Genomic DNA, 23,420 nt, shown 5'->3' on the forward strand with positions numbered 1-23,420 from the left:
GCAGGCAGCACTGAAAAGAATATTGGTTATCGTGTTGCCAGCGCCATCAAAAAAACGGCAAAAAGCCCTCGATGTTACCGGGCTTGCTCTGTAATTCGTTAGTCACGGGCAGTGGCAAGTGGTGATGGTTGAGGGATCCAAAACATTTTTCAAAAGACTGATGCTGAAAGAGCACCAACTCAAGGCACTTTTACTGAACCACTTGAATGGAGTTCTAATAGACCTTTTGTGATCTCAATATCACCTTCACTATATTAGGCTACTATAATATAATGTGGTGATGTTTTGTTATTCAAAGTAATTATTACTCACTGCTTGTATGTAGCATTTCTGTGAGTAAAAGAGAAATGGATGACCTGGTGGGAGCAAACAGCAGTAAGAGGCCTATTATCTGTGAAATCAGGAGCACTTAATTGTGGACTGATATCAGCATAAAGTCCTTTGTAAAAATTTGCTAACTTGTGATCATTTGTGTAAAATAAATGAGAAAGAATAAAAGTAAGATTTCCAGTTCCGCCGCTCTCCTACAAATTAAAATGCAAGGAAAAGGCATGGGAAGGAAAACTTGCTTCCAGTCTGGGGAGATCTATGCATAAAACATTCTTTAGACACTCTAGAGAGATGCATTTCTTTCATAGCAGTGATGGGTCAGCTTGATTGTAAAGCGCTGCTGCTATATTTTTCTTTTTGAAGGTAAAGCCTTACACATTATCCCCAACTTTTGTTTCTCTGTTTTTATACGAATCCAGGCCAAGGCAGTGCTGAAATTCATTGAAGCCATTTCAGAAAAGACACTGAGAAGTACTGTGGCCTTGACTGCTGCCAGAGGCCGTGGGAAATCAGCTGCTTTAGGACTGGCAATTGCTGGAGCAGTGGCCTTTGGGTATGTTGCTTTTCCTTTGATTTTTCATAAATCATTTATCACAGAACATATAAATACAAATGAAAACATTACGTGGGCTGATGACAAATAACACATCAGTGCTTTAAAATCCCCCCCTTACTTAAGAGGAAATACTGTATAGCCACACCTTAAAAATAATAAGAAAGAAAAAATTAAAATGACCAGGTAAAACTAGAATTGTTCACACTTAAGTTCTGATAAAGCAAATACTGTAATTTAATTAGTATGAATTAGGGATGAAGCAGTCCTACCTCTTGAAACAGTCATTGAAAGAAGGCCATAATTCCTCATACAAATGTTGTCAGTATTACACTTTTTAGTCCTCAAAAGTAATATCAAGCATATTCACCAATTTTCAAAATAGAATTTGAGTATCTCTCTAATCTTAGCCAGAGGCAAATTCATATGGTTTACAGTTATTCCTGACTTTTGGACTTGTAAAAATGGATTATAATTTTTCACATAATTTTACACTGCCGCAAAGAGTTGTAGCCTACGTGTAGTACACAGTGGCATTGTAGTGCTCTGTAATATTTCCTTTCAGAAACTCCCTCCCCTTTGACACCCTAAAACATACATTTCAAAGTCCCTTGTTATTGAAGCTTATGTGGCTACCACATAATTAGGTTAACACAGACGTAACTTGGCCCTCCGAATTAGTATGCAAGCAGACAACAGTTTGAGTATGTTTTATACCCTTGCGAGATTAAATCCCAGGTCAAACCTCAATTTCTCGCTCCATCAAATTTTCATATTTTCATCACTGCTCACAGTTTTATCAGATTCTGTGATCCAATCCTGTCTAACTGTGGAAGGTAGGCTATACGTATGGGGTATTGATCCGTTGAAGAATGGCACATTAAGATGATGTCGTGAGATTTTTGTTTTTTATTCACTGTCTGAAATATGTTTTACTTTCTGATACCATCCTTCCTCTCCATTTTAGTTAGGTTTAAATTCAGCAGAGTCAATTAGTGAATTTCCTTACTACTATTGACCAACCATAAAAATACTTGCAGTGGCCTATTTGTTAGTGTAGGAGAGTAGGGTCTGCTATCCTATGGTCACCCCAATTTTTGCTTTTTGCTTCACTGGTTTTCGACTTACTGAGGCTGTGGGCCTGCTAATCAGACCCCCAGCCTGCTGTTCTCTCTCTAAATTTGTAATACATGTGCTATAGGTACATACCACAATTGGAAATGGACTCCTTGTCAGCCCCTGTACCATGCACTATAGGTGCCCAGGGCATAGGTGCCACCAAGGCCTACCAGGGGCTGAAGCATAGCTTTTGCCACCCCTGGCTGGTTCTTAAATTGACACAACTGGCTGATCACTCAGCTGGGGCAAGTGGGTGTAATCACCCCTTGCTTAGATATAGTATACCTATATCTGGACACATATATAGCCTGTAAGCCACTCCTATGGAAGGCCTCATCAATCCTGGAGGCAGAGTGCGTGGTTTTATGTGAGATGGTGCTCTGGCGTGAGCTGAGCCTGTCTGCAGCTGTCGGGAACAACTCCCTAAGCTGATCCGGGATAATGCCATACCATATACTCTTAAGCGCATTATAATCCTCGCGGTTATATAGCAACTTTGGTTTGGCTTTATCAAAACATGTCGTGTAAGGTGTCATACGAATTGGAATACTATCCCCTCGCCAGTTCTGGCGACGGGGATAGCATTCCACCCTTCTAGAGGGAGAAGACATGTTACTTTACTGAAACGCGGTTGATTTAAAATGAGCCTCAGATCCACAAAATGGATGCCCCTGCCACAGACACGGGTCTGACCTCCTGCTGCTGACCGAAACCCGGCAGAGGAGGCCTGGACAAAGAGTTTCCTGTCACAGGGCGGTGTCAAACCACCCCAGACAGGAGATAGTGGATTGGAGTAGGGAGGTTTCAATGAAACCAGACACTGCCTGGGGAGCACAAGGCTGCCCCTTGCAGGATCCGGCCAAACCGGTTCTGGGGCCTCCCAGCCCCTGTCCCAGCGCGGCCAGGATCAAAGGAGAGGGGTGTAACCACCCCCTTCCTGGGTCCCACCCATAGGAGGGGACCTAGCAGGATGCCCAACCCCCTAGATTCGAATAAGAGGGGGAGCAGTCCCAACGGACCTCAGATCATCCTGAAGAAACATAAGAAACGAAATCTGGACCCTTCGACTTTCTACACGACGTGAGAAGACTGAAGAATCTCCCTTGTGGTCAAGGAGTGACCACCCTGTGCAAACAGGCACCATCCAGCCCTCGACCCTTGCTTTGTTGCAGTTCCCGCCGGAACTCGAGCGACAGAGATCGACGAGATCAAGCTTGCCTGCCTTCTACCTGCCCGATCCACAGTCCCTGCAGAGCTGAGACCCGTGGAGGCGACCGGAAGCGTGGGGCACGCCATCTTGAAAAGGCCACGAGACGCTGACCGTGCGGCCCACGAGTGACCCTCGAAGCTATACACCGGGGTTTGAGAAGCCCCAGCCCCGAGCTCCACTTGCACCAAAGCTCACCCCTCCACACTCGCTGAGTGCTGCGTGGGGCCCTTCTGCTTGTGTGCGCTCGACGCGTTGGCCCGGTCACTTGCCAGCTGGCTTGTGGCCCCTGTGCCGACGAACTTCGAAATACGACTTGCTTTTCTGGTTGCTCCAGATCTGCACCAGCTCCTGTGAAAAGGAGCACCCACTCTGACCCTCCTGGTTCGAGTGATAAGCAATCTCCCGGTTCCGCGTGGATTGCTTTTGCCAAGTGCTGTTTGCTACAATCTTCAAGCCGACGGTGCTGACGGCGAGAGCCTACGTGGGACAGATCGTGACCCGCTCCTGGACGTCGCAGATGCCCCAGAGCCCACGTGACAGCGGAGAGAAGCCTATCGACAACCGCCTGATTGCGCCCGACATTGCCTGGTTCCGTCCTGGTTCCACCCTGGTCACTGCTGAGTGACCCAGACTCTGTCCCCTCTGCTTTCAGGTACTTTTCTACATCGATCCACCCTTGGATCGCACCGGACACTTCTGCTTCACAGCGCCTGCAGCTGCAACAGCTCCAAGCACCCAGAACCTGCGTGACAGAACCCGACGCCACTTCGACCCTGTGCACCCACGGCCTGTGGGTGAGGTAACTTTGCAACGCCGGTGTCTTTACACTGGTACACACCTCTAGGGTCTGTGTCTAAAGTTTTGTGTTCCTAGGTTCAGCGGAAGTATCTTTTTATTCACTTTAACTGACTTTTACGCACCATTGACAGTGCATTGGTGCGCGCCGCACTTTCCGTGCTGCACCCGTCTCCTGTGGGCTACTCCCGACTTCTTCATTGCTTGTCCTGACTGCTCCCAGCGAATCTCTAGGCCCTAGGCCTAACCATTGTTCGTAAAGTGTTACTTATACCACTTTTTTGATATATGGTCTGAGTGGCCACCCGCCCTCATCCATAAACGTGCAACTTTATATGTGTAACAGTGCTTTTGATTTAACGCTTGTGCCCCTTTCCTCATAAAGAGTACTGGGGAGTAATTTAGAAATAAATACATATATTTTTATAATATATACTTGTGTGGTGTCCTTTCATTTGATTACAGGATTGTATGTGGTAAAACAAGCTCGCTTAACACGACCTCTTAAGTTAAGCCTTTAAGGCTGCTTAGTCCATGCTACCACTAGGATAGCTTGTCTACAAGGTTGACTTACAACCTGACATCTTTGGGGTTTGTTTGGACTGATAACCAGTGGTTCCAGAATTGGAAACACTACCTATCAGGCCAACTTCTCACATTGGTGTGCAGCGGTGCGGATTTGAGCTTGCTGTTTGTTTTACCATTGCAATCTTTATCAAATTGAAAGATCACATCAAGTACCTCTAGGTACATATAAATCAAAAGCTTAACATATTAAGTTCTACTGAACTTAGTAGTTGTAGATTAAAGGGATTAGCACACCCTGACTACAACTCACTAGCAAGGTACAGTAGGAAACCACTTAGTGTAGGTAAGTGCACCACTTACACCTCACTAGCAGTCATGTCTGATACAGGTAGAGCCTCAGGCTCTGCTCCTGTAGAAGTTGATCCTATAGGGACAACATCCAGATATGACAACCTTAGCCACAAAGACCTGAGTGCCTTGTGCACAGCCAGGGGGCTAAAAAAGGGCAGAGGCCCTACCATTCCTTCCCTAATAGCTCTCCTAGAAAAGGATGACCTAGACAAGGTGAGTCAGACTCCCTTAGAAACAGAGGAAGGGATAAACTCCCCTGAGAATGAGGATCTTCAAGATGATGTAGTGGAGGAGGAAGAAGAAGAGGAAGGCTCTGATGTAGATGAGCCTGAAGATCAGGATCAGGTGGGAAACCAGGTACAGGTTGCCAGGCTTAACCAGGCCAACTTGGACCTACATGGGAATGGAGGGGGCCAGCACCACTCCAGATCTCATAACCAAATTCTCCCAGGTAATAGAAGGGAGAGATCTCTGTCAAGGGACTCTCACCTTTCTAGTGCCTCAAGAGAATCTCAAAGAGGGATGACTCCCTCCCAGAGAAAAGAGCATAGGGCCAGGATGAGGGCTGTCCAACTCCAAATAGAAAGGGAAGAGGTAGCCTTGGCTCAAGCTAAACTTGCTTTAGCAAGAGAAAAAAAATTGTGTGGCTTAGATGCCACTGGTGGCAGCAAAGTTCCTAAAGAAAAAGACAGGGCCTATGACAATAGAAACCTGACAAAAATTGTGCCCCCCTACAAGGAAGGGGATGATATCCACAAATGGATGACTGCTCTTGAGAGGGCCTGCATGGTACAGCAGGTCCCTGAGGATCAGTGGGCAGCAATTTTATGGTACTCCTTTTCTGAGAAAGGGAGGGACAGGCTCCTCACTGTTAGACCTGAGGATGCCAAAAACTACTCTGTTCTGAAGAGTGCTCTTATTGAAGGGTTTGGCCTAACCACTGAGCAATACAGGTTGTTGTTCAGAGACACCCAAAAAGCACAGACTCAGGACTGGACTGATTTTGTAGATTGTGCCACTAAGGCTCTGGAGGGTTGGCTGCAGGGAAGTAAAGTTTCAGACTATACAGGATTGTACAATCTTATGATGAGAGAACAGATCCTTAATAACTGTCAGAACCAGCTGTTGCATCAATACCTTGTTGACTCTGATTTGACCTCTCCCCAAGAATTGGGAAAGAAGGCAGACAAATGGGTCAGAACAAGGATTAAGCAGAAAAACCAGAACCAAGGTGACCAGAAGAAAACAGACCAGAAGGGTGGGAATCAGAAAGATAAAGAAAAGGACCAGAAGTCTTCAGGCCCCCAAACTAGCAATAAGGAGGGGGGTTCCCAAAATGGAAACAAGAAAAAGAAGAACGATGGCCCAAAGAAACCTTGGTGTAATACCTGCAAATCAGTTTCACACTGGGGCAGTGAATGCACTAAGAAAAATCCAGTCCCCACCACTGCAGCTCCTAAAGCAACTGCACCCCCTAGTACAGTCAGCAGTGGTGGTACACAGCCAAAGGGTTTAGTAGGGTTGACCCTGGGTACTGAGGTGGAATCTGGCCTAGTCAGAATCCCCACACAGGCAGTTCTCCTATATGATGTGGACATATCTTTGCCCACTGCAGTAAGCCCCAGTAACCTGGGCAAATATAGGCAGACTCCCTTAATTAATGAGAAACTGGCTCAGGCCTACAGGGACACTTGTGCCAGTGTCACAATGGTGGCACCTGGCTTTGTGGACCCTGGACAAATTGTACTAGGTGAAAGTTACCTAGTGACCAATGCAAGCAACTCCACTACTTCCCATAGTGTGGCTGTTGTGAACTTCTCCTGGGGAGGGGTAGATGGCCTAAAGAAAGTTGTTGTGAGTGCAGACCTCCCAGTAGACTGTCTGTTAGGCAATGATCTTGAAAGCTCAGTTTGGTCAGAAGTGGAGTACAGGACTCATGCAGAAATGCTAGGGATTTCAGCTCATGTCCTTGCAGTGACAAGGTCTCAGGCTAAGAAGTGCCTTCCTGAACCAGTGGTGGATCTTGAAACAATAGACCAACCACAACCCAAGAGAAGGAGCAAGAGGGTTAAGGCTGTGCCTTCCCACTTGCCCCAGGTTGAGGATCAGGTTTCACAGGAAACTGATTCTGCAGTCCAAGAGGAGACTGTCTCTGAGGAGCTTGAACCTGATCAGGTTGAGTTTCTGGGGACAGGGGGACCCTCAAGGGCAGACCTGGGGCAGGCTCAATTAGATTGCCCTTCACTTGAACCCCTCAGACAGCAAGCTGCTGCTGAGGCTGCAGGGAATGCTCAAGGTACCCATAAGGTGTATTGGGATGAAGGACTCCTTTATTCAGAGGCTAGAGACCCCAAGCCTGGCACCACCAGGAGGTTGGTTATACCTTTGAAGTTTAGGGGCTTCCTTCTTACCTTGGCCCATGATATTCCCCTTGCAGGACACTTAGGCCAGAATAAGACTTGGGACAGGCTTGTTCCACACTTTCACTGGCCTCACATGTCAGAAAATGTCAAGGAGTTTTGTCGCTCCTGTGTCACTTGCCAAGCCAGTGGTAAGTCAGGTGGCACAACAAAGGCCCCCCTGATACCACTACCTGTGGTGGGGGTACCCTTTGAAAGAGTTGGAATAGACATTGTGGGTCCCATGGATCCTCAAACAGCATCTGGGCACAGATTTATACTGGTGGTAGTGGATCATGCCACCAGGTACCCAGAAGCAATTCCCCTAAGGACCACCACAGCTCCTGTGGTGGCAAAAGCCCTCATTGCAGTTTTCTCAAGAGTGGGCTTTCCAAAGGAGGTTCTTTCAGACAGAGGTACCAACTTCATGTCTGGATACTTAAAAGCAATGTGGAAAGAGTGTGGAGTAAACTATAAGTTTACCACACCCTACCATCCACAGTGCAATGGGCTTGTGGAAAGGTTCAACAAGACCCTAAAGGGAATGATAAAAGGGTTACCAGAGAAGCTTAGGCGGAAATGGGACATCCTTTTACCCTGCTTGCTCTTTGCTTACAGAGAGGTCCCACAGAAGGGGGTTGGCTACAGCCCTTTTGAACTTTTGTTTGGCCACCCTGTAAGAGGTCCATTGAGTTTGGTGAAGGAAGGATGGGAGTTACCTCTCAAAAAGCCTAAACTAGACATTGTGGATTATGTACTTGGTCTCCGCTCCAGGATGGCTGAATACATGGAGAGAGCATCCAAAAACCTGGAGGCCAGTCAGGAATTACAGAAAGCCTGGCATGACCAAAAGGCTGTTCTGGTTGAGTACCAGCCAGGGCAGAAGGTGTGGGTGTTGGACCCAGTGGGGCCAGCAGCTCTCCAGGACCAATGGACTGGACCCTACCCTATCATTGAAAAGAAGGGAGAAGTCACCTACCTGGTTGACTTTGGCACCCCTAGGAGCCCCCACAGGGTGCTCCATGTCAATCGTTTGAAAGCATTTGTTGACAGGGAGGACATGAGTCTCCTCATGGCCACAGATGGGGAACAGGAGGAAGAGAGTGACCCTCTCCCAGACCTGCTTTCCCAGAACCCTGATGATGGTTCAGTTGATGGAGTAGCCTTGGCAGGCAGCCTCACTGAGCAGCAACAGGTGGACTGCAAACAGGTGTTGCAGGCCCACAGACAATTGTTTTCACTCACACCCAGTCAGACTAACTGGTGCACCCATGAGGTGGATACTGGTGACAATCTGCCTGTGAAGAATAAAATCTACAGGCAACCTGACCATGTCAGGGATTGTATAAAGGCTGAGGTGCAAAAGATGTTGGAGCTTGGAGTGATTGAGCCATCAGAGAGCCCATGGGCTAGCCCAGTGGTCCTTGTGCCAAAACCTCATACCAAAGATGGGAAGAGAGAAATGAGGTTTTGTGTGGACTACAGAGGTCTCAATGCTGTCACTAGGACAGATGCTCATCCCATTCCAAGAGCAGATGAGCTCATTGATAAATTGGCTTCTGCCAAGTTTCTGAGCACATTTGATTTGACAGCTGGCTACTGGCAAATCAGACTAGCTGAGGAGTCAAAAGCCAAAACAGCATTCTCTACCCCTAGTGGGCATTATCAGTTTGTGGTAATGCCCTTTGGTTTGAAGAATGCACCTGCCACTTTCCAAAGGTTGGTGAACCAAGTCCTTGCTGGGTTGGATGACTTTTGCGCAGCATATCTAGATGATATTGCTGTCTTTAGCTCCACCTGGGAGGATCACCTGATCCACCTGAAGAAGGTTCTGGAGGCCCTGCAAAAGGCAGGCCTGACTATCAAGGCTACTAAGTGCCAGATAGGGCAGAGCAAGGTTGTGTACTTGGGCCACCTAGTAGGTGGGGGTCAAGTTCAACCACTGGAGAGCAAGATCCAGACCATACAGGACTGGACTCCTCCAACTACCCAGACACAAGTCAGAGCCTTCTTGGGCCTGACTGGGTATTACAGAAAATTTGTAAAGAACTATGGGTCCATTGTGACACCATTGAATGACTTGACATCCAAGAAGATGCCCAAAAAGGTTCAGTGGACAGTTAGCTGTCAAAAGGCATTTGATGACCTGAAGAAGGCCATGTGCTCTGCACCTATCCTGAAGAGTCCTGACTACTCCAAACAGTTCATTGTACAGACAGATGCTTCTGAGTTGGGGGTGGGAGCTGTGCTTTCACAACTTAATCAAGATGGTCAAGACCAGCCCATTGCTTTTATTAGCAGAAGGCTGACCCCCAGGGAGAAACGTTGGTCAGCTATTGAGAGGGAGGCCTTTGCTGTGGTTTGGGCCCTGAAGAAGTTGAGGCCATACTTGTTTGGTACTCACTTCCTAATTCAGACAGACCATAAGCCCCTCTTGTGGCTAAATCAGATGAAGGGTGAAAATCCCAAACTGCTCAGGTGGTCCATTTCCCTACAGGGGATGGACTTTACAGTGGAGCACCGCCCAGGGACTGACCATGGTAATGCAGATGGTCTCTCCAGGTACTTCCACTTAGAACATGAAGACTTATCTGGTCAAGGTTAAGTTTAATGTCCCTGCGTTTGGGGGGGGGTTATGTAGGAGAGTAGGGTCTGCTATCCTATGGTCACCCCAATTTTTGCTTTTTGCTTCACTGGTTTTCGACTTACTGAGGCTGTGGGCCTGCTAATCAGACCCCCAGCCTGCTGTTCTCTCTCTAAATTTGTAATACATGTGCTATAGGTACATACCACAATTGGAAATGGACTCCTTGTCAGCCCCTGTACCATGCACTATAGGTGCCCAGGGCATAGGTGCCACCAAGGCCTACCAGGGGCTGAAGCATAGCTTTTGCCACCCCTGGCTGGTTCTTAAATTGACACAACTGGCTGATCACTCAGCTGGGGCAAGTGGGTGTAATCACCCCTTGCTTAGATATAGTATACCTATATCTAAACCTATATCTGGACACATATATAGCCTGTAAGCCACTCCTATGGAAGGCCTCATCAATCCTGGAGGCAGAGTGCGTGGTTTTATGTGAGATGGTGCTCTGGCGTGAGCTGAGCCTGTCTGCAGCTGTCGGGAACAACTCCCTAAGCTGATCCGGGATAATGCCATACCATATACTCTTAAGCGCATTATAATCCTCGCGGTTATATAGCAACTTTGGTTTGGCTTTATCAAAACATGTCGTGTAAGGTGTCATACGAATTGGAATACTATCCCCTCGCCAGTTCTGGCGACGGGGATAGCATTCCACCCTTCTAGAGGGAGAAGACATGTTACTTTACTGAAACGCGGTTGATTTAAAATGAGCCTCAGATCCACAAAATGGATGCCCCTGCCACAGACACGGGTCTGACCTCCTGCTGCTGACCGAAACCCGGCAGAGGAGGCCTGGACAAAGAGTTTCCTGTCACAGGGCGGTGTCAAACCACCCCAGACAGGAGATAGTGGATTGGAGTAGGGAGGTTTCAATGAAACCAGACACTGCCTGGGGAGCACAAGGCTGCCCCTTGCAGGATCCGGCCAAACCGGTTCTGGGGCCTCCCAGCCCCTGTCCCAGCGCGGCCAGGATCAAAGGAGAGGGGTGTAACCACCCCCTTCCTGGGTCCCACCCATAGGAGGGGACCTAGCAGGATGCCCAACCCCCTAGATTCGAATAAGAGGGGGAGCAGTCCCAACGGACCTCAGATCATCCTGAAGAAACATAAGAAACGAAATCTGGACCCTTCGACTTTCTACACGACGTGAGAAGACTGAAGAATCTCCCTTGTGGTCAAGGAGTGACCACCCTGTGCAAACAGGCACCATCCAGCCCTCGACCCTTGCTTTGTTGCAGTTCCCGCCGGAACTCGAGCGACAGAGATCGACGAGATCAAGCTTGCCTGCCTTCTACCTTCCCGATCCACAGTCCCTGCAGAGCTGAGACCCGTGGAGGCGACCGGAAGCGTGGGGCACGCCATCTTGAAAAGGCCACGAGACGCTGACCGTGCGGCCCACGAGTGACCCTCGAAGCTGTACACCGGGGTTTGAGAAGCCCCAGCCCCGAGCTCCACTTGCACCAAAGCTCACCCCTCCACACTCGCTGAGTGCTGCGTGGGGCCCTTCTGCTTGTGTGCGCTCGACGCGTTGGCCCGGTCACTTGCCAGCTGGCTTGTGGCCCCTGTGCCGACGAACTTCGAAATACGACTTGCTTTTCTGGTTGCTCCAGATCTGCACCAGCTCCTGTGAAAAGGAGCACCCACTCTGACCCTCCTGGTTCGAGTGATAAGCAATCTCCCGGTTCCGCGTGGATTGCTTTTGCCAAGTGCTGTTTGCTACAATCTTCAAGCCGACGGTGCTGACGGCGAGAGCCTACGTGGGACAGATCGTGACCCGCTCCTGGACGTCGCAGATGCCCCAGAGCCCACGTGACAGCGGAGAGAAGCCTATCGACAACCGCCTGATTGCGCCCGACATTGCCTGGTTCCGTCCTGGTTCCACCCTGGTCACTGCTGAGTGACCCAGACTCTGTCCCCTCTGCTTTCAGGTACTTTTCTACATCGATCCACCCTTGGATCGCACCGGACACTTCTGCTTCACAGCGCCTGCAGCTGCAACAGCTCCAAGCACCCAGAACCTGCGTGACAGAACCCGACGCCACTTCGACCCTGTGCACCCACGGCCTGTGGGTGAGGTAACTTTGCAACGCCGGTGTCTTTACACTGGTACACACCTCTAGGGTCTGTGTCTAAAGTTTTGTGTTCCTAGGTTCAGCGGAAGTATCTTTTTATTCACTTTAACTGACTTTTACGCACCATTGACAGTGCATTGGTGCGCGCCGCACTTTCCGTGCTGCACCCGTCTCCTGTGGGCTACTCCCGACTTCTTCATTGCTTGTCCTGACTGCTCCCAGCGAATCTCTAGGCCCTAGGCCTAACCATTGTTCGTAAAGTGTTACTTATACCACTTTTTTGATATATGGTCTGAGTGGCCACCCGCCCTCATCCATAAACGTGCAACTTTATATGTGTAACAGTGCTTTTGATTTAACGCTTGTGCCCCTTTCCTCATAAAGAGTACTGGGGAGTAATTTAGAAATAAATACATATATTTTTATAATATATACTTGTGTGGTGTCCTTTCATTTGATTACAGGATTGTATGTGGTAAAACAAGCTCGCTTAACACGACCTCTTAAGTTAAGCCTTTAAGGCTGCTTAGTCCATGCTACCACTAGGATAGCTTGTCTACAAGGTTGACTTACAACCTGACATCTTTGGGGTTTGTTTGGACTGATAACCAGTGGTTCCAGAATTGGAAACACTACCTATCAGGCCAACTTCTCACAGTTAGCGTACAACTTTGTTATTAATTTAATGCATTTTCCCTTGTTTTTGGGTATATGCAGTAGTAAGAGAAATTTTATTATTAGTGAGATATTTCTTAATTGACAGTAATGTTATAAGTGGTTAAATGGTCTGAAATCTTGATAAGGTGAATGGTTACTTTAATAAGGTCCAACACTAACTATTGTTATCCTTTTGTCACAGTTACTCCAACATCTTCGTCACATCTCCGAGTCCAGATAACCTACACACCTTGTTTGAGTTTGTGTTTAAAGGATTTGATGCTATGCAGTATCAGGTGAGTACTTTTTCTGTACATTTTTCAGACAGAAAGCGATAGAGATTAACAAACATGCACGATGACAGTAGCTCCGTCTTCTATTGCTTTTTGTCATTTATGTTGGTCCGATGCTCGCTGTCAGACGGGAGACTCAACAGACTTTTTTAGGCCCACCCTAAGTCGCAAATTATGATGTATGGTCCTGCAAAGCTGGTGAACTATTTTTCCCAGTTGTTTCAACATGCTGTTTCCCAATGCTAGTCTCTCTTTTCAGAGGTATATGTGGAAGAGAAACTATGTACTCTAGAACTAGGTTTATGCATTGCTAAATAAGGACGGCACCCATACTTTGGCAGCTTGCCATTCAACCAGTCCTGTCAATAATTTTGAGATCCTTGTACAAACTTAGAAGCAGTCAAATTATAGCCCTGATTGTCCAGAGCAGTGAAACCAAGGCCGCACTTTGTGCAAATTGGGTCATTCTCAGTCATACTTGCCAACTTTGAAGTCTGCCCACCAATATTCCGAAGAGTGACACCACCATTAGATTTGTTTGAATCCAGGGAGTTATATATTCTAGTACTTGATCTTTGGTGAGGTCTCAACACGGTATCTTTCACTTTGATCTTATGGCTTCTGGAAGAGACCCTACAGTGAAACTTAGACAGGAAGAGTGAATCTGTCTAACTAGTTATGGATGTTTTAATGTATTTAAGGACAACCTGTTATAAATAAATATTTCTCTTACTGACATAACTAAGACTATCTATATCCACCTGTAAAAACTGGAACCTGATGTTGTTGGGGAATAATTCTGCCAATAACCCTAAGGATTGCTAAGGAAGATGTGAGGAGTTTGTGTGAAGTACACCAATCACAAGGGGTGTATGCTGCTCGAATAGAGAAGACTAGAAGACAGCTTGTGTTGTAGTGTTCCTTATGACCTATGGAGGGTTTGCGGATACCCGACTATGGCATACTCTACAATATGTGGTACTTCAAGGCTCTTAAACCCACAAGAAGAAAGGAGTTTAGGATTCATCCAGTGGTGGTGTACTACTGTACTGTTGAGAAATGTCACAAGACTGCAAAAAAGCAAGAGTCTAAAGAAACAGTCATCTGAAATATCTAGGAGAAATCCACCAGATCCTGGAATTGGAAAGGAGGCCCAGTTACAACTGTTTTGTCAGAGGATCAGTCTCAGTAAGTTGGGAACATTTGAAGCATCCAGACAACAGGGAGTACTTTTGTTTCAAGCTCTGAAAATCTCGATGTTTGCATTCAGCTGCCGCTTTTGAAACATGAACATTTGTGGCATTAAGTGTTTACTTAATTAAGGCCATATGGCCATTCACTGGGGTATCTGTACAAAGGTGCTACTTCTTTATTGCCAAAAACAAATAACAATGCTACCCATAGTAGTTTACGGATATACTTCTAGAACATTGGTGTGCTTACATAGATACACCAAAAAAGGCATCCTGATGTATTTTTCACTACTTCCTGATTCCTATACTAGATTTGCTTAATTTTTGTGTCTTTTAACTCCGTTATTATTTAATGGTGTTATTCGTTTTACATACATTTTTTCTGGGGTACATCTGTATGTTTCTGTCCGGATACTAAGCTTCGGACCCTAGGCTTTCTCAAAGAAACCTGATTTTGCTTCTAGGCACTAGAAATATTTTTCATATCCACATTTTATTGATTTTTGCACAGAAAAAAAACAATAAGACACGCAAGTAGCTTGTCGGAGAAAGGTATAGAGAGTTCACTGAAGGCATTTGGGAACTCATATGATGCAATACAATAGTATAAAACAAAAGCTGCACTCCTGTCTCTAGTCTGGACCATAGGCTAATTGGCCCAGCCATTTCCTCCCAACTCGACCATGCTTGGAGGCAGCCCCTCGTCTTCTAGACTGCTTTTTCTTGTTACGCACACCAGTCCACCCCCTGGGGCCGTTGCTAAAGGGTGGAAGGGGTAGGGGACTTACAAAAAGTGGCAATATCTCACATGCCCACCATAAGGGCTGTTCCTAAGACGGACTAGGCGGTCCCCATGCCCTCAAAGCCGTCAACACCCAGTAGAAGCACTAAAGGGAAGATGGGAACCTCCCATCCCAGCACTTCAGTCGGCACTAGAATATTTAACTATATGGAAGATTTTTATGGAACCAGAATAACTTTTAGCCGCTCCCATTTAACATTGTTGTTGCATATCCTTCTCATGATATGTGAACTGATCTTTATTACTTGATTGTGTAACTGTATCCAACGCACAAATTACAGCCTTTGCATCTGAGCACCTATTATTTGTTTATCTTTGGTTTTGTAAAAGGGCAGTAAACTTTTTTTTTTTTTAAGAAAAACAATGTGGGAGCTAAATCTACCTCCTCACGAGACTACAGTATCTCTCCCTCCTAGTTTAATATTCCGGTTTCCTATACTAATCTTACATTTCAGATTGCTGCATTCGAACTTCAGGAATATTGAAAAAATCTCATTTTTTTTATGTTTCTTTGCCTCGCAGGAACATTTGGATTATGAGATAATTCAGTCTTTAAATCCCGAGTTTGAGAAGGCTGTTGTCCGAGTGAATGTCTTCAAGGAGCACCGGCAGACCATACAGGTACAGAGTTGTTTACCTTCTTTCTTGGTGTTTGCTGCTCTTTTTAGAGCTAATTTTGTATAGTGCATAATAGTTCTGGTGGCCACAGGAGCTCTTTAAAACAAATGAGCAATTCATGGACGACACAGAGAATTCACATAGGATGCCCAGGCACAAAGTTTTGCAGCAGTCTTGATATGGTTACCAGTAGGCCCACACCAGTGCATTTCTTAGCATATAGTGAATGCATCATGGGCAGGAAGGCTCAGGTGCACATTGTAGAATGACTCTGGTAGGTTGCGCCAGTCATAGGGTAGCTGTCACTGTTGGAAGAGTTAGGACTTCACTTCATGTCTAAATAGGAAGAAAGCATCCTGATTTTAGGGAGTTTGTTATCATGCTTGGAAATTTCATTTATGCTTTCTGGATTTTCAAGATTCCCTGCAAAGTGCTCTGTGTCGTGGGGAGGCGGCAGAGATGGCAATTTTGTCTGCATGTTAATCAGGCTTCCCAATGGGTATGGTCTTTGCCATGATGCTGCAGATCTTATAGTTGATGAGGACTACAATGGGGATCCGCCCCCCTGCATTGAGAACCCTCATTCAGTGATTTATGAATGTAAATTTAGATGAAGCATTTTCACTTGAGTGGCAGTAGTAGCTGTAGACGTCATCCTCAGAATCCGCTTAAATTAGGTTTAAAAAAGTGATTTATATTAGAATACAGTGTTCGAGCTTAATGCTAGTATAAATGGTATTTATTTTGAAGGCTCAAAAATGGTTCCTGCATATATGAATTTAATCAGAGGATGTCGGCACACTGTACGTAGCACAATATGAAGTTATGCTTCAATACCACATGGTGCCAGAAACATTTCCAAAGCTACAATAAACAATAAGGGTATATCTGAATAAGGAACTGGGGGGAAGCACCAGCTTGTCACCATATATGTTAACTTCTTCTTTCTTGTTATATTACAAAAGGTGGATTGTTGGAGCTGAGGGTGCACAGAGTAAATTAAGAAGCAGCCCTTTTGGAAGGGGTCTAGGAAACAGGCATTTTATAGAATCAAATATAAACCTTTAAACTGTGGCGGTAATCTAAACAATGCTGGCTTTCGACTAACAAACTCTCTATCAAGAGTACCGCTATGTGGATGCAATTGGTTTTCCCCACACATATATTTCTTTTGTGGTCATGGTGGAGGCTATTGCTGCTCCTTACCAGTACTTACAGGGGTTCCCTGAGTAAAAAACGTATTATTATGCTACCACATTCGGTGTCGCTCACAGGCACTTTCCCATTGTGGAGTGGTTGCACAATTGTAGCCTACTACAACTGTAGGATGTACCCTATCTCCTCGTTCTGACGAGACCCTACTTTTTTACCCCAGGTCGAAAGACCATTTGGCACCCTAAGTGCTAGCAAGCCTGTACGGCGTAACAGGCTGATACCTAACACACACAAACTCAGTTACAGACTCAAGAACTTATGGTTGGTTGGTTGTGTTTTGTTTTTACTTTCTTCAGAACACACTGTTCGAGGCATATGAGCTGCAGATTACACACTGTGCATAGATCGCCACCTAGTGTTGGGCCCGGATGTTTGCAGTTTGTTGTTGTCTTGAATAGTTCTTTGGAAGTCACGAGATAGGTGACTCCTCCTTTGGACGACATTGCGCATGGGCATTGGCATCGGCTCCATTCTCAGATTTTTTTTTCCGCCATTGGGCTCGCATGTGTTTCCTGCGCTCCGGTTTGGAACCGAATTTCCTTTGTTGCGCAATCCACACCCAGTTCGACGGTATTGTTTCGATCACGCTCCACATCGACGCGATTCCACACTGCATGGTCTTCGATTCCGGTCGTCGACGAAGGCCTACCTAGGCCTCATCTTCTGGCTCATGGAAAGGGCGCCATTCAGTAAGTGTCCTCAATGTGGGTCGCAGTTTCCCAACACCGATCTAGATGAGGTGTGCAACCTTTGCCTCTTACCGGAGCACGAGCTAAAGACTGTTCTGCTTGTGCCTCTTTCCGCTCCAAGAAGACGATTCGGGACAGACTAGCTCGAAGAACAATGGCTCGCTCGTCCGCTTCGATCCCCGAGGACATCTTTGGAGAGGGCGCCGACGTGCCAGAACACCAGCACGCCGAAGAAAGTGTGCCAGCTCCTCTTCTACCAAAGACTCAGACGTCGAAGACATCACTCCAGCTCAACGGGTCGTAAGTAAGACCGTCGATCCCAACCCTTCCTCGACACCCTCAAAAAAGGCTTCGGTCACACCCTCACCTTTGGGCCCGGGTGCACACAGAGAGACTGCTTCCCACGCCCGCCTTCGGGCCCGGCAAAGAAGCCTACTAAGCAGTCAGGCGGCTCAGGCTCGAGTCAGCCTATTCCCGGTGCCGATCCCATACTGACACCAAAGAAGAAGCCATCTTCCTCAACCACGCCGACCGCTGCTCTGACACCTAAGCACACGGTGCCGAAGACTGGCACATCAATGCCGGAACTGCACTCGGAGCGGAGTAAAAAAAGCCTAAAGGCCCCGATTCACACGCTTCGGAGCCGAAGAAACACCCAGAACCGAAAAAACATGTTCCAGTTAAAGATCTTTAAAAAGATCACACTTCTAAACCAAAAGACCCTAGACCAGCTACCGACTCTGTGCCGAAAAAACCTCCGGTACCGAAAACTTTGACGCTGAAGGATCTGCCCTATATAGGAGAACTTTTTTCACCAGATCCTAATCAAAAAACTCTTGTAAAGGAGCCTAAGACAGGCCAACTAGCTCTTAGTTCCAAGAAGAGACCACTGGAAGCGCCGGCACCTCCTCCTCCTCCAAAGAAGAGAGACATTGCAATCTCTCCATTAAGGGTCCCTTCCCCACCACCTCCCCATACTGTTCCTCCTCCTACACCTCCTCCACCACATCATTCGCCTACACCATCCACTAATTCAGATGATGTGGATACAGACCCTGATGACACAGGTGGGGGTGTACATGACCCAGTAGGGACCAATAGAGCCCCTCAGTCACCTAATCCTTGGGATTATTTTAACACCCCTAATGTGCCTTACGTCCCACAAGACGATGTATATCCTTCCAGACCTTCCCCACCAGAGGACACTATGGAGGAAGATTTCCTATTAGACACTTTTGATAACACACAAAGATCTACTGCCACTTTTACAATGCTTAAAGGTGTCATCAAGCACGCAACAGAAGTTTTTAAAGATCCTGTCAGGGCTCGGGTCCTAATTCCTCGCATTGATAAAAAATATAAAGCTGCCCCTACAGACCCAGTTTACATTAAAGGTACAGCACCACTAGATTCTTTAGTAGTGTCTAATGTACGTAAACGTGCTAATTCACAAACATCAGGTGAGGTCTCACCACTAGATAAAGATTCTAAGCTCCTTGACGCCTCCGATAAACTAACAGCATCACAGGCATCTAACATTTGGCACATTGCCAATACCGAAGCGTTGTTGGCAAGATATGACAGGGCACATTATGATGAACTGGTGTCCATAATGCAGCATCTACCAGACAAATATAAAAATAGGGCCAATGAACTCATAATAGAAGGTAAAAATATTACTAATACTTCCATTCGTTGTGCTCTAAATGCTGCAGATTCTGCCTCAAGGGCAATCAATACCAGTACCCTTTTGCGGAGACATGCCTGGCTACGTATTTCAGGTTTTAAAACTCAGGTACAAAATTCCATCTTCATCTTCAAACAGCCATTTGATGAGACACATTTATTTGGCCCTAATGTCGATGTGTCTTTAGAAAAAATGAAAAAAGACGCCGACACACCAAAATCTAAGGGAGCCTTGCAGCTGCAAGCTCCCAGGCGTTCTTTTTGTTGCTCATCATATAGAGGCTACACAAAAGGCTACTCCTCCGAAAGCCCCTCAACTTCCTAGAAAACTCCTAGCCAATCCACATACACTAAGGGCTACCAGAAAGGGGGTTACAGGGGTAACAACAACAAAGGCAGAGGCAAAACCAACAACTCCCGCTCCTGCCTCCACCCCTACTCAATGACTTTCCTCCCCTTCCTCCCCAACATTCCACTCCTGTGGGGGAAAGACTGCAACAATTCCTTTTCTTTCGTGTTTACAAGTGATTTTTTAATCACTATTCTGGGGTGTATATGGGTCACATCCCAGACTCTTTCGCACAAGGAATAGAATAAAGAAAAAAAGATAGGCAACACTAGTAGTGATAATGTTTGCTGGTCGAGTATAGCTCTGACCCTTTGCAGTATATTGTTCTCTTTAACAATTCCTTTCTGCCTGGATCAACATCACATCAGACAGGTGGGTGCGACAAATTATTCAGTCAGGTTACTGTCTAGAACTAACATCACCCACCCCAAACATACCACCCAGACAGCGTCCAATGTCACAAGAACACCTGTCACTGTTAAAGCAAGAAGCAATATCTCTGCTAGAAAAAAGTGCAATAGAACTAGTTCCTCTGCACAAAATAAAGGGGTTTATTCCCTATATTTTCTTATCCCAAAGAAGGACAGCTCTCTGAGGCCTATTCTGGACCTCATACCGCTAAACATATACATACAGTCAGACCATTTTCACATGGTCACACTCCAACAAGTCCTTCCTCTCCTGTTACAAAACGACCTCCTTGCTACTCTACACCTCAAGGACACAAACTTCCACATTCCCATTCACAAGGCTCACAGGAAGTATCTCAGATTTTTAATAGACGGGCAGCACTATTAATTCAAAGTACTCCCATTTGGAGTCAACAGCACCAAGAGTATTCACCAAGTGCTTAGCAGTGGTGGAGGCACACTTACAAAGACAGCACATCCATGTCTTCCCGTACCTCAACCACTAGCTCATAAAAGCCAGCTCATATAACCATTGTGTGGAACACACTCACGCCACGATCCAACTGCTCCACAACTTGGGGTACACAATAAACCACACCAAGTCTCATCTGCAAACATCCTAAGTACAACAGTACCTCAGTGCTACAATAAACACCTCAACAGCGCTAGCTTATCCCACTCCAGTAAGGATAGCCAGCATGCAAACTCTTCTCACAAAGTGTCAGCCACAACACTCCATTCCCGCACTAGTGTTCATGCAATTCATAGGGATGATGGCCTCTTGGATTTTCATAGTGCCCCATGCAAGACTTCAAATGCGTCCTCTACAAGAGTGCCTATCACGTCAATGGAACCAGGCTCAAGGTCAATTAACAGACCTAGTGTCATTAGACGGTCTGACTCATCGTTCTCTGCAGTGGTGGAATACCAAAAACCTTTCCAAAGGGCGACCGTTCCTAGAGCCAGTTCCCCAAATAGTCTTGACAGCGGACGCATCGCTTTCCGACTGGGGAGCCCACCTACTGCAACACACCATGCAAGGCTGGTGGACACCACAACAAAAGTTACTCCATATTAATCACCTGGGGTTACTAGCTATATTCCTAACACTGAAAGAGGGATCGCTCGAGAGATGTGGCCATTGGCCGCCACATGGGCAACCGGGTCCATGTAGAGGAGTCTAATCCATGATAAAAATGTAGGTCCAAAGCCCATCCGGGTCAGAACTGCAAACAGGTATTGCCACCAGTGCTTAATTTGAGCCGGAGCTTTCCGGTGCTTAGCACCGGCACTTATTTATTAGCACCGGGTCTTGACCTGCGTGTGACTGCATAACGTGTAGCACAAAATAAAATGTGTTCACATTCTCACTTTGTGGCCAAGACTTCGTAAAGTGCTGTGCCAGAAATAAATCCATTCCCTGTAGTCAGTGCTGCCATAGGCAGGTCACTGAATTGGCATTTGGGGCTGCGTGAGGCAGCGTGTGTAACCTTTTTAAATTGTCACCGCCGCTCGCCTTATGATGTGTTCACACGCATAACGCACAGGAAGTTCAGCGATTTTATTTGAAGCTGCGTGTCTGAGTAATTAACCAACAGTTGATTTTCTTGAGCGTGGTGGTTTGCATGGAGGTTACTGTAACAGGATACTAGATTAGAGCTGAGATAGTTACGTGCTTGTTAGACTCCTCTTCATAACTCTGAAGCAGTGACTTGCATTTTGTTTCTTTGCCCTCTGATTAACACCTTGTGCGCTGAAAGATCGCCTACTTCCCTCAATCCCATCCTTGGTTTTGGCACCACCGTGCATAGGCGCTCGAGTTTAGAGAATGGCAGGCACTTGCCACTTCAGTGAACGTAGGCAGACTGTGGAGTGCTGCAGAATTTTAACTCACATTAATACAACACAGTCCCCAGTGCTATAAAAAAACACGTTTTTTCTGGAACAAAACAGCATTCGTTTTGCAGATTATATTAAAAATATGAACTCATAAGTAATAATTTTTGCTTTTGAAGCATGGACATGCTGTTTTGTTAACATTGTGCTTTCGAGTAAAAAGGTGGCAGGCTTAAATTCGCCAGATACAGAAATATTTCAGGCCTCTTGGCCTCGCCTTGGGGTCAATGTCAACCTGGTTAGTTTCAACTGTAGCTGGGGCTGTTGAATAATACTGGTGGCTTGCAGTGAGACCAGTGTCCTGGCGCAGTGGTGAGTGTCATGGCAGGGTCCAGATGGATGTCAGCCTATGTGCATAAAACTGCCTTGGAATTCACCTAAAATGGGCTGAGGTGAAGAGAGGAAACTGAAAGCATCCAGGTTCGCATTCCCAGGTGAATGCGTGTGCAGCCTCCACAGGGAAGTTACTGTCACAGTGAGGCCACAGTTTAACTACTGGCCTGAGGCAAAGTAATGGGGCCCCTCTGCAGAATGTGGCGAGGGGCCACTGAGATTCGAGTCTCTCAGTGAGATTCGTCGGATTGGAACAGAACATAACTCGGCCCGGGCACTCACAAAAAAAGTCCCACATTTCAGAATCATCCGTTTCATTAATCACACCAGAGAGTTAGTCTGATTAGAATGTGGCAGGCTATTTTTTGTTATTCGTTTTGTGGTTTTATATAGCATGAACTCTGCCCATTGCACTGGGGCAGTGTGCATAAGCACCAGTAACATTACACAAGATCCACTTTACTTTTTTTTTTAGGTGAGACAATCTTAATTTAAGGGAGATTACATGATTTGCCCAGAATCACAGGAAGTTGAACTGAGGCCGGGACTTGCACATCGTTCTGTCAGCAGCTCTGACTATGAGCGACTTCCAATTTGTTTTCCCCCCGGGAAAGGTGGTCTCACAGCGAGGCTTCTGCAAGAGCTCCCTATGCCCACCCCATCTCTCCCAAACAAGGCCCAAAAGAGGTGACAACACCCGGCTTAAAACAAGAGCCTCATGCCTAAGGTGTTCACTGACGGAGAACTCAGTTCTGCTGCAAGAATGTGCACCATGCAGCAGATCACATCAATGTGCATAGCTCTGAGATGTACTACTTTTGTCACAAAAGATCCTTTTGTTTCTATACAGTTCACTTGTTACAACAATAATCTAGCTCAGTGAGCTATAAACTGCCATCAAAGAGCTGCATGCAAACTACATGATACAGGTTACAAAGTTATGTTTTCTCAGTCTTTCATTATCGTAATGCTGCTAAAAAGGGTTTGTTTGTGCAGAAGTGAATTCTTATTAGTAAATGTAACCCTAACCACTGTGTTACATTTTGAATCCCAAGTTTGTGATTTTCCAGCCCAAGCACTCTTAAAAAATGCCTATACCGGGTAGTGCCCTTGGTCTTATGTTACATTTCCTATACACTGACTTACACATATATTATTCATTGTCTTTATGTGTGTTTGATGTAAAGTGCTCCCACATCATAATCTGGTATGAGAAGCACTACAAAACAAATGAAATACATGAGAAAGGGGCTATGGAGAGATGAGGGGCGGGGGA

The 23,420-nt window shown here is 46.3% G+C and overlaps 1 protein-coding gene across 2 annotated transcripts in view; it reads left to right on the top strand.

Annotated features, from left to right (window-relative positions):
• NAT10 (N-acetyltransferase 10) overlaps nt 1-23,420 on the top strand; it is a 204,502-nt gene that overhangs the window by 101,359 nt on the left and 79,723 nt on the right. For both annotated transcript variants that reach the window (XM_086959584.1, XM_086959585.1), the window contains exons 9-11: nt 750-883; nt 12,863-12,956; nt 15,471-15,569. In XM_086959584.1, the coding sequence (XP_086815710.1) occupies nt 750-883; nt 12,863-12,956; nt 15,471-15,569 (327 nt within the window). The remainder of the gene's footprint in view (nt 1-749; nt 884-12,862; nt 12,957-15,470; nt 15,570-23,420) is intronic.

The sequence above is a fragment of the Lissotriton vulgaris genome, chromosome 2_2 (assembly GCF_964263255.1).
Source record: "Lissotriton vulgaris chromosome 2_2, aLisVul1.2, whole genome shotgun sequence".
Classification (NCBI taxonomy): Eukaryota; Metazoa; Chordata; class Amphibia; order Caudata; family Salamandridae; genus Lissotriton; species Lissotriton vulgaris.